The 16,362-nt window shown below is 51.9% G+C and overlaps 1 protein-coding gene across 2 annotated transcripts in view; it reads left to right on the top strand.

The window, feature by feature from the left end:
* The window catches only part of KREMEN1 (kringle containing transmembrane protein 1), a 67,343-nt gene extending 61,665 nt beyond the window's left edge, over positions 1 to 5,678 (top strand). For both annotated transcript variants that reach the window (XM_059408742.1, XM_059408743.1), the window contains exon 9: positions 1,555 to 5,678. In XM_059408742.1, coding sequence (XP_059264725.1) covers positions 1,555 to 1,723 — 169 coding nt within the window. In that variant the 3' untranslated portion in view covers positions 1,724 to 5,678. The remainder of the gene's footprint in view (positions 1 to 1,554) is intronic.
* Positions 5,679 to 16,362: the final 10,684 nt, after the last annotated feature.

The raw sequence follows: 16,362 nt of genomic DNA on the forward strand, positions 1-16,362 counted from the left end.
GAGTATGAAAGCTGCCCGGTGCCACGAAGGGAAGGCTCAGAACTCCTCTATCACTGCACTTCCTTCGTCTGAGTACGACTGTAGTATCAGAACATGATGCCAAAGTCCTTAGTTCCGGGCAGTACAAGGCAGTACGCGTTCCTCATTCTCTGTAGAGCGAAATGTACAACTGGACAAATCTCACTGAGGTCTGCGTTCACTCCTGGCTCACAGGATATGATTTCAAGGAGGATTGAAACAGCCTGGGCATAAAAAGCAACAATTTCCATTTTTTGACTTGTGCTGTCCCCTTAAAGGGATTGTCATGTTAGAGCAGATTTCTGAGACACTACCTCGGCTACTTCCTAATGCTTTCTAGAAACTGGGAAACATTCTTAGGAAGAGAATCCTAACATTTTATTAGCGATTGCTTAACAATTATGCAAGAACAATGAAGAAGCTTCATCCTCCAATTCTGACTGATGCGGGAAAACAGATATTCCCTTCCCTTGCTTTGCTGCTCAGGTGGAACAGTTCCGCCTTTCAGGAGCGGAAGCAGTTGTCTGTGCTCCTGGTGTTTGTGACCTTCCAGAGAAGAGCTGTGATTTTTTTCGCGACCCCTACTCTGTCTTTCCTATGGCTCCCAGTCCAGGCTCTCTCCACTCCTTTTGCCCACCCCCTCCCCCGCCCAGTTTTACTGGGCTATAATTGATAGACAGGCTTTCTGTATTTCAAGGCCTTTCCTGAATGTTGCTCTTATAAATACACCTTTTTCCTGACCCTCTCACTTGCCCTCTGCCACAGAACTTTTATATGTGAAATGCCTGCTCCTCCTTTGCTTTGTAGGCCTTGTAGGCCCTTCTACACTGCACTTTGCATTTTTTAGTGGAAACAGGGTCTTTTTTAATGATTCCTGAGCTCATGCCTGAGCTTCATATATATATCTGTCTATTGAAGTCACAAGTCACACCATCTGCGGAACCCTTCAGATGCAGCAAGAAAGCAGGAGGCTGTCTGTGGGGCCCGGTACCTCGCCACCCACCTTGGCCCCACAGCGCATGTCTGACGCCCCTGTGACACTGGAGTCCCTCTGCAGCTTCCCTGCCAGGCAGCCCTTGGGGGGGGGGGGTGACATGGGGGAGCTGGGACACATGTTGGCAGTAAGGTAGGACCTGCTTCAAGCAGAGAGACTTTGGCTCTATCTTGTTTTAATCAGGGGGACTTCCAGGTATATGTCATTTGAAGAAAGTTCTTCTATTTAAAAAAAGGGGGCGGGGGATTTGAAAACTCATCATCTCTAGGCCAGCCGCTTGAAGATTTGAATAACTCTTCCAGCAAGAAAGTTCTTTGTTATACTAAAGCTGGAATCCGTGTGCCGTGGCATTTCCCTCCCACAGACACATTTCATTCCCGCGATAGCCCTTCAGACCTCCAGGGGCATCTGTTAGGCCTCTCCGGAGGCTTCGCCCCACTGAATGCCCCGTGTCGTAGGAACAGGTATCTCAGGAGACGGAAGGTTGTTGGGAGATCTTTGTTGTACCCTACTTGAAATACTAAGTTGTTTTTGCTTGACAGATCCCATCGTGTTCCTGCCTCAGGGGACCTTAGGGATTGTCATCAACCAGGGACGTCGGGGGAAATCTGGAGCATTTTTTATAAACCCTCTACTTCGATTTCCATCTTTAAGAAGAAGCTCAAGGGTCAGAGTCAACAAGATGACCGTAATCCTCTTGTGAGTGACTAAAAGCTCCCCACTCCATGCCCAGGACACGAGGTCCCTCCGAGCTCAAGGCCACTGGGGACCCGTGGTTTCCTCAGACTGACTCTCCCTGCCTCTCCCTCAGCCTCTGGCAACCTCTGCAAGAGCGCCGTCCTGCGGGCTGGGAAGGGACGTCCTGCTGCAGAGGCAGGCCTAGCCTGGACTCCCCCTGCTCCGTCTCTGCACTTAGGAGAGAGAGACCCAAAGTCCCAGGGTCTGGGCCCTCCCTGTGCTGCTCGCTCTCTCTCTCTCTCTCATCTAGAATGGGGGTGTCAGGACAGGGAATGAGAATGCAGAGATGGTTGTGTCTGGCACTGGGCTCAGGTACCTTCTAGATGACTGTAGGGTGGTGGGTAGTTGTAGTGTATGCTGAGTCTTGCTTGCTTGTTTTCTATTTTGTCCACTCAGCTCACTTTCTCCTGGTCTTTATGGGAGGATTCTGAGGTTCTCTTGGGGGTTGGCCTGGTCCTAGATTCCTGGGCATTAGCACCCGAAAGCATAAAGAGGGCCCATGCTCTGTGCTGACTCTGGGGCTTTGCTCTCTGGGTGCTGGATGAGGGTGGGCCTCCTCTAATCTGGGAGAGCGTGGGAATTGACCCCCCAGCATATCAAGCCTGCACCCTGCCACACACGGGCTTCTTTCCAAAGCTTGGTGATCGCAGAGCAAGCCACACAACAGACTTTCCTGAAAGCTTTTATAGGCTCAGTGACTCCTCATTATATGGGGTTGCCCAGCCTTGCCCCTCGCATCTCATGATCCTATGGAACCTGAGCTGGGCCTGTCTCTCCGTGATTCTCCAACTCCCCGTTCAGAACAGGGAGTATAAAGGTTGTGGCTTAGCCGTGAGGCAGCACTAGGTGCGACATGGGTATTAGCAGTCCCCCTGCAGGCATCACTCATTTTAAAAGATGACAAACCACCGTGGCCTGCGCTCTCTGTGGTCCCCTCCTCCCCTTTGTCATGGGGACCCAGTGTGGCCTGGAATAGCTCAGTGGGGAGCGGGAGGGCCCTTTTGCTTAGCCCCACACTGCCCTGCCCATCAGATGGGGAAGAGAGTCTCAGAGAGTGGCATGAGGGCAGAGAGGGAGGTTTTGGGCACTGGAGACCCTTGAGTTTAGGCCTCCCAAGATGGAGAGGTACAGCCGCAGTGGCTGCTGGTCGGGAGAGCTGTCCCCCATTTAGAAGTCCCCATCAGCCAAAGTAGGCTTTGTCAACAGCAGCTGAGAAGAGCCGCTGGGGCCTCTGAAGGCCAGTCCTGGGCCTTCCTCAGAGCACGACTCTCCCAGAGGCACCTGGGCACTTGGGCTTTGGAAACCACAGGTTTCCGCCTTGGAGCACTTTGCCTATCTCCCCCAGATCCCTCAGCTACTGCCTGCTGTGGCTTTCTCTGCGGTTCTGCCATGCTGGCGACCTGTGTGCACCTGGCTGCTCCCAGAAACCCAGAGGACCGTGTGCGGCCAGCAGGGAGGGTTCTGCAGTGAGAGGTGACATCCGGCAACCAGGGGAAATGCTGGGAGCTGGCAGGCAGAGGAGCACAAGAGAGGGGCAGTGGGACAGCGTGTCCATGGGAGGGCAGGGGCGCTGCCCGAGCCACCGTGTGAGGCCTGCTGCGGGCTCAGAGCCGCTCGATGCCATCTTCACACTTTGATCTGGAAAGGGTGATTACCCCGGAGCAGCTGTCCACCGGCCGTGGGTCTGCATACAGAGGCCTGTCCCACACGGCTGGAAATACACTGACATGTGCTGTCTCCCCTTCACGCTATTCCCGGCTGTTGCGGAATCTCCTCTGAACCAAGTGTCAGGTGCGTGCAGTCACAAAGGGCCCTGTGCCCTGAATAGATCCATTCACAGCACAAAGGGAATATGGAATTTAGCCCTGGGACGGGGGTCACCTGGCCCAGGAGCAGTTGTTCAGCCGCTTAGGGCTTCCTGTGGCCATTGGCCTTTGGGGCATCTCGTGCCCCACTCCCCACCTCACACAGGCAGGGTGTTGTCTGAGTCTGCAGCTGGAGCAACCCGTTCTGAGACCCGGAAGTGCTGGTGACGCCCCAGAGCCCTCCTTCCTGCTGGCCCTGGCACAGCCCACTGCCACCAGCATCAGCTTACTGTCCAGGGAGCAGCCCCAGGAAACCAAACTGGCCTCAGGACAGACCTGGGGGAGAGGCCATAAATTGTTCCAGGCCCAACCCCCACAGATACCTTGGCCTCAGTGTTGCCTCGGCCCTGCTCAGAACCTGTCATTGACACCCCCTTGAGGGTGCCCTGTGGCTAAGTAAACATCTGAGGGATACATTGTCCCAGAGAAGGTGAGGTGTCCTCCCGGGAGCACCATAGGAAGCCCACACTTGGTCTTTTAAGAAACTACTTTAGAGAGAAGTGAGGTTTGGAGAGTCTGGAAAGCCTGAAAGGACATCACGGATCACATAGATTAGGAAAGAAGAAGGGGAGGGACTCTGGGGACAACTGTGGCCTGCCACTTTGAAAGCATCCTACCCAAGGCCTTCACCCTGAGGTGATGGAGGGAACCAAGGCTGCGGCAAGTGATGCCTCTGGGCTTGGGTGCCCTCCTCACCCCTTCTCTGCAGAATCTAGGCCCTTGCCTTCTCAGCCTGTGCCGCCAGGAAAGGGAGGGCTGCAGGCAGCTGATGTTGTTGCCTCTGTGGTAAATGCCTGCGGCAGGCTGGGACCATGGTCTTAGCTGCGTTTCCCAGTGTCTTTGGCCCCTCTGGAAGGTGCATGGCACCTTGTGTTCTTCCCTGAGCACCCAGTCACTTGCAGAACAGAGAAGGTGTAACCATGTCTCCTCCCTCCCTTGTCAGGACAGGGTCAAGGCCTCTCTATGGGTGTGAGCATGGTGACCGGGCTGCTGTAACTTCTGAAGTGTGGGCTCTGGCTCAAGACTCCAATCAGCCAGAAACCCACAAAGATCAAAGCACTAGCGAGTACAGCTGTTCTGGCCCTCAGGCCAAGCCCATACGGCCCCACCCACTCGCCCCATTGCCAGCCCAAGGCAGGAGCTGGCCTGACCTTGCCACCCGGCCATCCTGACACGCCAGCGGGCACAGTGGCCATCACCAAGCCCTGGGCGTCCTGGGCACTTACCTTCACGAGCACTTAGCAGTGGACGGCTCCGAGATCCTGTCTCCCTTGTCTGATGAGGCCACCACGGGTCTTGAACCGAGGCCGGCCAGCTCCCCACCCCATAGCTCAGGCAACTGCCACCCTCTTGGGTTTTGGATCTCCTGTTTGATGTTCGATGTCTGCTTTTGTTACTACCTTGAGAACTTTTAACCTTTTGATTGTTTCCTCTGGTGGCTTTGTTTACCTTCCTCACTATTCTACCTCCTGGCCGGGTCTCTCAGCCTAGCAGCCCTGGCACGGGGTATTTCTCAAACCTTCCAGCTGCAGCTGCCTCCGCCTCTGCTGGGACAGCTCAGGGGTGACAATGGGGCCTCACCCCGCTGCCTGCAGACCCTAGGGGAGCCCATCTCAGAGGCTTCTGTGTTGCCAAGTCGAATATACTCAACAAGGCAGAAGTGGGGTGTGGAGGAAGCTCCGAGGTAAATCTGCATCAGAAAGGATGTGTCTTCAGGGGCACATAGTGGGGGACCCTTTCTCTTCCTGCACAGCTGCCGTCTTGGGGTTCACGCAGCTTCAAGACCTGCCACATCCAGACTCACCTGCCCGCAGGGATCTTGACTTTGGATGACAAGGCTTTATTTGTAAATATGCTCTTAATATGCAACTTTGAGAATAAAATAGAAACATCATGTATTTTAAAATATAAGATGAAGTGTGACGCACTGTATACAATTTAATATATATTTTTAGGATTTTGTTATTTAAGAAAATGGAATGTAATGGTACTTTTACAAAGGAGAGAAAAATGTTATTTTTACTGTCTGGAGAAAATAAATATTCTCACTGTTGTAGAAACAGCGACGGGCCCTAGCATGTCGTTTTTGTAGGGGTGCTCCCAGGACCCCGCGACGAGGGGGGGTGTTACGTGCTGGCCGACCGCGCGCTCTTCTGATATATTTGCTAAATGTCCAGGCCTCACTGTTTGCACAGTTTTTCCTGCTAGTGTCTCCAGCTTTCCTCAGGTCTCCTCATAGCTTTGACCCATGGTGGATCTTCAAGCAGGTCAGGTCGGAGGAGTTGAATTTCCAAGTGAACACCTCGGAACCAGAGGCCGGTCATGGCAAGAGGAAGGCACTTTGCGCTCAGAAAGACCTAGGTCTGAATTGACCTTGGGAGGATCAGTCCACTTCTCGGCCTCAGCTTCCCCTCCTGTAAAACGGCGTCGTGTCTGTCCCTCAAAAAGGCTCTGAGGATTCGGTGAGGGATGTATGTAAATGCTTCTGTCAGCATGATCCCACGTGGATTTCTTCCTGCCTCTCGGGGCACCCGTTCCTCCCCACCCCTCCTCGTCAGCAGCACTGCTGGCAGCCCCACCTGTGAGCTGCAGGCTCCTGCCAGTGCTGCACACACCCTAACAATCAACCGAGGGCTCCCGTCACCCCTGTCCTGCCGTTGGGGAGACAGGCTCCGAGGGGAGCCGGGGCCACCGCTGAGGGCACCAGACCCAGAGCCGGCCCGCTGGGACTCAGCTCCCACCATTCATCCGCCGAGGCCCGGGAGTGTAAAACAGGCAGCCTTTGAAGGGTTTGGCAGAGGAGTGACATCAGATTCCCAGTTTAGAACGATTTCCTACTTGAGTTAGGAAAAACAGTTGGAGTGGGGTAAGGTCGAGCAGGGGGAGGAGGCGAATCGGGAGCTACACAGGTCCAGCGAGGGATGCAGAGGGCCTGGCTGTGGAGGGAGGCGAGGCCCGAGTGAGAGACAGCACAGCACTTACCACATGGCCTCGGGCGGGTGACCCAGCCCTGTGTGCCTCCTTCCTCATCTGTCAGCCGGGGACACTTGCAGTACGTACCTCGTAGAACTAGGATGGGTTACCTGTAGTCTGTTGTCAGAAAAGGGCAGCTGTTCCTTGTTACGCCAGAATGGAGGTTGGGGGAGTTTCTTACCTGGGGGCTGAGGGGAGGAGAGAAGGTTCAGTTTTCGAGGTAAAGATTGCACATGGCTCCAGGTGTGAGAGAAAACGTGCTGAGTTCTGTCTGGACTAAGTCGAGTGAGGGCCCTGTGGGACACCGAGGCAGCGTGAGACCCACGGAGGGTCAGGCCAAAGGAGCACAGTCCATGGAAACGTGGGCACAGTCAACATCCTGGGATGTGTCTGAGGCCATTCCAGAACACAGTGTCTCAGGACACAGGCAGATGAGGAGGAGCCTGGGCAGGTCCGGGGGTGGGGGGCTGGGGGGTGGGCAGAAGAAAGGGGGCAGCCCCAGATGCCAAGCTTCCAACCCATCTGGTGCAGGCACACACACACTGCTGGTTCTGTGAGCCCCAATTCCAAATTCTGAGGAGGTGATTCACCAGGTAAGTTCCCTGCCCCAACAGGGCTAAGAGAAAAGGAGGCGCAGGCTGGTCCAAAAAAGAACATTACACGGCTGTGTCTCTCAAAACCTGCCGGGAACACTTGCCTCAGAATCCCTAATGTGCTTGTCCAAAATGCAGGTTCCTGGGCCCCTACCCCAACCCTGCTGAGTCAGAATCCCTGGGAAGCTTCTTGAACGATGCCAGTGCTCACTGAAGTTTGACAGCCATTTTAATCTGAGAAGTGGGGTCAGTAGTCCCCTCCTCTTTGGGGAAGTGAACTGCCCACAGACAGCTGTGCAAGTTCCACTGGCTGCCTCCTTTGCCGTAGGGACATACTGGTTATTCGGGTGCAAAGTCTATCACTCAGGACAGAGAAGGGGAGAGGACACAAGGCACAGCACAGCAGGTATTCCAGATCCTTCTCCAGAAGGATGACATGGAGCCCAAGCCCTCTCCCGCCATCCTCCCTCCCACCTGGGGTGGGCCTGCACCGCAGCAGCCAGCGGGGACACGGCCGTGGCTGTCACAGTGTTTATGTTCTCTCTGTTCCTGGAAGCTCTTCCCTGAAGGAAAATATTGTTAATGGCGGGTGGCAAACAAATGGGGTGGCCTTGCTGGTGATTTTCTTAGAGACAGATCAGCCTGCACCAGAAAAATGGAGGCAGCTGGAATGTGCCGCTGTCCTGCCTAAAGCAGGACCATCCGAGTGGGCTTTGGGCACAAGCGACCGGGACCTCACCCTGTCGTTCTTCCAAACCTGAGAGACGCTGATGTTGGCCAACCCGCCCACCGGAAGCCGGCACCAGGGCGGCCTCTCCCTCCTCCTTTGTCAGACGATCAAAGGCTCTTCTTCCTGCAGAGACGCAAAGGGCTGGACAAGAGTGACCTTGTCTCCCGGCTTGGAAGTCATATGATGGTCTCCTCTCCCCACTGGGCTGTGTGTGCCTGAAACTGCAGACAGTCTCTGGGACTCAGAACTGGGAAGCTTTTGTTCCTCCATGGCGGGGTCGGGTCCCCATGGGGGATTGTTTGTGCTTGGCTGAAAGGGACACTTTGGGGATAGAATATTTCAACCTCAAGAAGCAGCAACATTTGCTTGTAGCTGGAAGTCTTCATTTCTGGTCTCCAGCTGTCGTCTGGAGCTACCAGGCCCCAGCAGAACGGAACTCTGCCTGGCAACTAGGGGTAGGCAGCACCGAGCTGGGCTGGCCGAGGACCAGCCCGTGTCCAGGACAGCCCGGCAGGCAGCAAGGACGCCGGCGGTCCTCCCGGAGGCAGTCACTAGGCTCCGGCATCAACCTGCTGGCGGCAGACGCCTGGGCCAGGGAAGGGCTTCACAGAGAAGCATTTTAGGGAGAAAGCAGATCCAAGCTTTGTGTCCAGAGTAACTCCTCAGGGGAAGATCAGAAAGAACTGAAACAGCCGAGGCTTTTGCAACGAGGAACTTCAGATTTCATGAATTTCACTCTCAGGAATGTTTACCATTCAAATGAGGCCACCAAACTTTTAAAAACTTAATAAGGGACCTGCTACCTTGCACGCTGGTGGTGTGAATACGTCTAACGAACATGTCTTAGTTGCCAGCACCAAACATAAAGTCGGATCAAGAGCACTCAAGGGGCTTTCCAAGCTCCTATTTGGCCCAATATGGGACAACTCTTGGATAGGCCTGGGGTGAGATGAGGAAAAAGCTTTTCAATGTGCAAGGATAAGAATAACGATGACAGCGATGGTCACCATAATCATAGCCAGACACTGTGCCCAGCACTCAGCAGACAAGATGGGATTCATCTTTGGGACAACCCAGCCTGTGAACCAGAAGGGGCTTGGCGTAGTGGACGGCAGAGCCAGGAGTTGGCCCTGCTGGCTCCAAAGCCAGGCCACCTTACTCCCGGTGGCCCTGCACACCTCTTCCACCCAGGCAGGGGCATGGGCTCTAAGGGAGGCCCCACGGCCCCGGAGGATCTCTCCATTGTGTCTCCTCCGGACAGCCCAGGGATGGTATGGATCAATTTGTCTGGAGCGGAGAAGGCATCAGACCTACACTTCCTTACCTGTTTGAAGACACAGACCCCCTTGAGAATCAGATGAATGTTACCAAGCCCCCCTCCCCCCAAAGACACACCTACAAAATAATCTGCATAGAAATTTGGAGATTCCAGGGACCACCACCCCCCCCCGACCCCTTACCGCCTCCGCACGAAACCCTTCCATGAACTTTAGGTTCAGAATTTCTCCATGAAGCCGTAAGCAAAGTTATCTAAAAACTAAACTTAGGGGGCGCCTGGGTGGCTCAGTGGGTTAAGCCTCTGCTTTCGGCTCAGGTCATGATCTCAGGGTCCTGGGATTGAACCCCGCATTGGACTCTGCTCAGCAAGAGTCCTCTCTCTCTCTGCCTGCTGCTCTGCCTACTTGTGATCTGTCAAATAAATAAATAAAATCTTAAAAAACAAAACAAAACTAAACTAAAATTAGGCCAAAAGAGGACAGACAACCAGAGTAATAATAACAACCATGGATACGCCTTCCTGATCTCTAAGTGTCCAGCAACTTTTTCTGCTAAGTAATCTACTAGTAGAAGTAGTAATCTACCACTTTAGGCTTTGCAGGCCACAGCGTCTCTGCTCTCTGACACAGCTGCTCAACTCTGCATGCACCTGTGGGGAGGCATCCGCTTGCTAGAAGCCCAGCCCATCCACTGGGATCCTTAAGGATCCCATCACGACCCAGCCTGGAGTGGTCCACATAGTCCCGAGACAGGTCGGAGATCGGTGGGAAAGTGGGGAAAGGTCACCAAGGCCCACCAGGAAGTAGCCTTGAGTTCTGATGAGACCTAATTTATGGACACGAAACTTGAATTGGTGACACTTTCACGTGTCACCAAATACTCTTTTAATTTGCCCCCCAAATTTAAAAAAGCCAGTCTTAGCTTGGTGGCCCTACAAAACAGGTGGCGAGACCACAGGCAGTAGTTTGCTGCCCCCTGCGCTCTGCTGAGCCCTTTCTATGTATCTGATTTCATGCTCGCAACTGCACGAATTAGGCACTGTTATTACTCACCTTTGTCATGTGAGGCCACTGAGGCTCAGGGAGGTCATATAGCTCCTTGAAGAAGCACAGGAGGCGGGCCTTGAACCCATCCCCAAACAACTCGCTTGCCTGAGACGCCTGAGTTTAAATTGTGGAGAAAGGGAAGGGAAGTGGCTGGTGGAGCAAAAACGGGGGCCCTCGTGCATGGCAGCACTCTGCGCCCTGGCAGTCTAAGGGAGGGCCGGAGAGGGGCTCTTCCGCCCAGGTCTCTGCTTGAATGCTCTGCACCGCAGGGGACAGCGGCTGGTTTTCTGAGCTGCTCCTCCAGGGAAGAAGGCCTCAGACCCAGGGCCCCTGGTGGCTCTCACGTTGTTTTGCGCCTCCCAGGTTCTCTTAATTATAACCAATTTGCCACCCTCAGCAATTCCTTGTTCTCCTTTGCTAATACCCGTGAGTTGGAACCATCAGCTGGACTTGCAGCCAAAAGCTTGGCTAAAATCACTTCCCCTTCCCATGCAGGGAGCCCTGGTCTCTTACAGGATTGCCTTTCTTCTCCATCCTGTGAGGCGGGCCAGGCCGGCCCTTCTGCCTGCCACCTTGCTTGGCTGGGATTTAACATCCAGATCTCTTAGCAAAGGGGGGAGACAGAATTTGTTTAACTTTCTCTGTCTCCCTGCGTTCCCAGCTGACCGTCGGGCTCAGGGAGACTGACTGCCAAGGGCAGCCTTCTGTCCCTGGTCCTCGTCACTATTTCTCCACTCTAGCCTCAGTTATTTGCAACCTGGGCCCAAGGCTTTGGAACTCTTTGTTCCAGAAACACATGCTGGGGTGTGTGGGGGTGACAGGCACCCGAGGCTGGAGCTGAGGAAGGTGGCAGCAGCAGAGTGGGAAAAGGACATGAGCTTGATGCCACACCCTGTGTAGGTAACCTTGGCCAAGAGACCTGGCTTCACTTTAGAAACCTCAATTCCTCGCTAGAGGAACACTGAGACCATGAGGTCCAGACGCAGTGGGTTCCATCTGGGCTCACGAGTTCCCACACCTCATGCAAGTTACTTTACTTTTCTAACCTCAGTTTACTCATCTGTAAAATAGGCATGACTGGCTTTTCGTAGGGTTTTATGAAGCGGTCATAAAATAATACAGGTAAAATATTTAGCTCTGCCACAGGCATTCTAATGATTACGGGTGATGGCCCTCCTACCCACAAAGGTCTGGCAAGGAGCTGACAGGTCAAGGGCCTGGCTTGTAGTTCTGACCCTGCAAATGGGAGCTATATCACGTGGTTCTCACCGCAGATCTCAAGGCAACCACCAAGAGCACTTGGGATGCACCCTGCCTTATGAGTTGAGAACCCCCTTTATCAAACTCCAAACACACAATGCTCCCGAAGTAAGCCAGTTTTCTCTTGAGAAAATAATTCCTGACTTGTTTTCTTTAAACAAGCTAGTTTTGGGACGCCTGGGTGGCTCAGTTGGTTGGACGACTGCCTTCGGCTCAGGTCATGTTCCCAGAGTCCTGGAATCGAGTCCCGCATCGGGCTGCCAGCTCCACGGGGAGTCTGCTTCTCTCTCTGACCTTCTCCTCACTCATGCTCTCTCTGATTGTCTCTCTCTCAAATAAATAAATAAAATCTTTAAAAAAATAAAAAATAAAAATAAACAAGCTAGTTTTTCCCCAATCCATTCAATAGGTGGCCCCGTTTTATAAAAGTATCTGACCTTCACCTTCTCAGGGACGCATCAGTGGGGCTGAAAATTCTCTGCTGGCTTCATTCCTGGAGTGGATTTCCTTATCTGTTGCTTCAGATCAGGAACAAATACTGAATTTGGATGTACTCCTATTTCCCTCCAGGCCCCAGGTGAGCAAACAGTCAGGCTGAGCCCCCGGGCCCAGCTCGCCAGAGGGTGGCGGGAGGTGCCCGCCCGCGCTTTCCCTGCGGGAGCCTGCCCGGCGCCACCTTGCTCGCCAGCGCCGCCCCGTGGTAAGACCTGAGAGCTGCCGAAGAAGGTCGGCCCTGAACCGCGGCTTCCGCGCAACGGTCCTAGTCAGCAGCCGGGAACTCTCACTCTTTCCGTGACACCTAGAAGATCTGCGATTTGCTGACTGTGCCAGAAGGGGAGTCCTCTGGGCCTTGACCCCACAGAACCCACAACAGGAAGATCTTTATTTAAAAGCATCCTCCCCCCCCTCCCCTTAGAAAAAGAACCAATTACATCAGGCCGGAGTGAAGCCCAGAGACACCTGCTGGGGCAGGGGGCCTCCCAAAGCCTCCGCCCAAAACCCCCTCCCGGTCAGCAGGACACTCAGCCCCCAAGCCAAAAGGTCCTTCTCTTTGTTAAGTACAAAATAAACACCCCCAACCCCCCTGGGTTACTTGCAGTACAAATGTTTATGCCTTTGGAAAGAGAAAAAAGAAAGACTCTTGCAAGTTCTCCCTGAACAGATGGGCGCCAAGGCAGTAATTAACCCTCAGCAACTGGGGTGTCTGATCTTCTGCCAATGGGTCTGCAGCAGGTTTGGGGGGGTGGCTGATGTGGGCTTCTACTATAGCTTTGTGCTTGATGGGCCTTTGAGGCCTTGAAATGCTCTTGAAATGGCCTTGAAAGGACTGGCCACATCTTTAAAACTCTGAATTAGGCACTAGGCACCCACCCCCAGAAAGCCCCTAGCTCCAGCTCTAGGTGAAGGGTTGTGAGCAGCCACAGTGTTCCACAGGGCGAGACCCTGGTGGTGAGTGTGCACACAGAGCCTGGACGAGGGAGGGCCACCACCGGGTTAGCATTTGCTGAATTCACATCAGTGATGAGCATTTATTAAATTAAGCCTAAGGATCAGGCCCCCTGCTAAACTTTACACACAGCATATTGTTTCATTATTTCATGTGATCTTCCCAACAACCTCATGGAGTGGTTATGGTCATATTCACATTTTACAGATGAGAAAATTAAGTCTCAGAGAAATAAAGTCTGTCACTGACATCATTTAATCCTAGCAGAATAGACTCTCTTCTTCGTAAAATGTGTCCTTTGACCAAGGTCATCAAGCTTGTGAGTGGAGGCAAAGCTGGGATGGAAACCCCAGGCTTTATAACTTCAAAGTCACATCCACCCAACCTGTCCATTTGTGTCCACAAACACAAATGACAATGATCACTTTTCAGACTTCCAGAAGCAGTGCCCAGCTCAAAGGAGCTAACCTGTGATGGCTTGGTATAAAGATTATGGTCAGGGAAAACTGGACAGCTATATAGAGAAGAATGAAACTCGACCATTCTTTTACACCGTACACAAAGATAAACTCAAAATGGATAAAAGACCTCAACGTGAGACAGGAATCCATCAGAATCCTAGAGGAGAACATAGGCAGTAACACGACATCTGTATCCTTGGGGTAATATCCTTGGGCTGATATCCTTCGATATCAGCCACAGCAACTTCTTTCAAGATATGTCTCCGGGGCGCCTGGGTGGCTCAGTGGTTAAGCCGCTGCCTTCGGCTCAGGTCATGATCTCAGGGTCCTGGGATCGAGTCCCACATCGGGCTCTCTGCTCAGCAGGGAGCCTGCTTCCTCCTCTCTCTCTCTCTCTGCCTGCCTCTCTGCCTACTTGTGATTTCTCTCTGTCAAATAAATAAATAAAATCTTTAAAAAAAAAAAAAGATATGTCTCCAAAGGCAAAGGAAACAAAAGCGAAAATAAACTTTGGGACTTCATCAAAATCAAAAGCTTCTCCTGAGCAAAGGAAACAGTCAAAAAAACAAAGAGGCAACCCACGGAATGGGAGAAGATATTTGCAAATGACAGTACAGACAAAAGGTTGATATCCAGGATCTATAATGAACTCCTCAAACTCAACACACATGAAACAGGCAAACATATCAAAAAATGGGCAGAAGATATGAACAGACACTTCTCCAGTCAAGACATACAAATGGCTATCAGACACATGAAAAAATGTTCATCATCATTAGCCCTCAGGGAGATTCAAATTAAAACCACATTGAGATATCACCTTATACCAGTTAGAATGGCCAAAATTAACAAAACAGGAAACAACATGTGTTGGAGAAGATGTGGAGAAAGGGGAACCCTCTTACACTGTTGGTGGGAATGCAAGTTGGGGCAGCCTCTTTGGAGAACAGTGTGGAGATTCCTCAAGAAATTAAAAATAGAGCTTCCCTATGACCCTGCAATTGCACTCCTGGGTATTTACCCCAAGGATACAGATGTCGTGAAAAGAAGGGCCATCTGTACCCCAATGTTTATAGCAGCAATGGTCATGGTCGCCAAACTATGGAAAGAACCAAGATGCCCTTCAACGGACGAATGGATAAGGAAGATGTGGTCCATATACACTATGGAGTATTATGCCTCCATCAGAAAGGATGAATACCCAACTTTTGTAGCAACATGGACGGGACTGAAAGAGATATGCTGAGTGAAATAAGTCAAGCAGAGAGAATCAATTATCATATGGTTTCACTTATTTGTGGAGCATAACAAATATCATGGAGGACAAGGGGTGTTAGAGAAAAGAAGGGAGTTGGGGTAAATTGGAAGGGGAGGTGAATCACGAGAGACTATGGACTCTGAAAAACAATCTGAGAGGTTTGAAGTGGCGGGGGGGCGGGAGGGAGGTTGGGGTACTAGGTGGTGGGTATTATAGAGGGCACGGATTGCATGGAGCACTGGGTGTGGTGAAAAAATAATGAATACTGTTTTTCTGAAAATAAATAAACTGAAAAAATTTAAAAAATAATAAATAAAATAAAGATTATGGTCAGGGCTCCCCTCCAGTGTAGACAGAGAAAGTGAGGTGGCAGTTGTCAGACTCCCATCATGAGAAGCTAGGGAAACTGAGAGGATCGCCCCCCGCCCCCTTTCCAATGGGGGAACTGTGGCCCACAGGGGAATTCACGCCCAAGATGACACTGTGACTTTGCCTCCACAGTCAGCATCCTTTCCATGACTTCATGGGGCTTCCTGGAAAAAATGGAGCAAGTAGCAAGAACTGGACTGGGAATATGGGTAGAAAGCTGATCTTCCCAGTATGTTTCCTAGTCCCTCAGTCTGAGGGGAGAACAAGGGTACCTTGGTGGCTCAGTTGGTTAAGCTACTGCCTTTGGCTCAGGTCATGATGCTGGAGCCCCAGGAGTCCCACATCAGGCTCCCAGCTCCATGGGGAGTCTGCTTCTCCCTCTGACCTTCTCCCCTCTCATGCTCTCACTCTTTCTCTCAAATAAATAAATAAAATATTTTTTTTTTTTTAATGAAGGGAGGACAAGGTACAGTTTGTTTCTTGCTTGTGCAGTCATTCATGGACTGCTTCCATCTTTAGTTGCACCATCTTGTGTATTCAAGTCACCCTTGATTCATGAACAGGCAGGGGAGGGAATGGAGTATGGGTAGAGGCTCTCCTGGAAATTTTAGGGGTGAGACCTAGGAGCCTACTCCTTCACTGTATTTCATTTCCTCACACATCCCATTGGCCATATCCAGTCACATGGGCTCACCCAGATGCAAAGACCTCTGGGAAATGTAGTCTTCCTGGGTGAAGAGGTACGGGAAATAATGTTAGTAGGTAAATCCATGGCATTGTCTCTGACACAGTTTTCAAACATTCATAACCATGAGGGGCCTGGCTGGCTTAGTCAGTAGAGCATGTAACTCTTGATCTCAGGGTTGTGAGTTCAAACCTCACAGTGGGCCTGGAGCCTACTTAAAAAAAAAAAAAAAAAAGTGTTTATTTATGTCAGGGCCTGAAATACCTCAAGATCAGAGGGAAGTCCAGTGTGTACGCTGCTCAGCAAGTGGAAGGGGCCACAGAAGGTGAGGCTGAGATGTTGGCTGGCCCCGTGTGAGAAACACCAGTGAAAAGGTGGAAGGGAAGAGGGTACTGATTTGCAGTCAAGCCCCATGTGGCTCAAGTCCCTAATATCAGTCCAGCCATGGCAAGAGAAGGACAAGATGGTGCCAGAGCAAGACACAGGGTCTTCCAGACCAGTGTGGAGGGAAACCCAATATCCCTGAAAACATTAACGGGAGGCCAAGCCAGGAGTCCTTACCAGCATTTCATAAAAGAAGAGGATGTAAACTGGGAAGCGCAAATAAAGAACAGAAGAGAAGCAAACGGGGCACTGGGACACTCTAA

This window comes from Mustela nigripes, chromosome 8 (genome assembly GCF_022355385.1).
Source record: "Mustela nigripes isolate SB6536 chromosome 8, MUSNIG.SB6536, whole genome shotgun sequence".
Lineage (NCBI taxonomy): Eukaryota > Metazoa > Chordata > Mammalia > Carnivora > Mustelidae > Mustela > Mustela nigripes.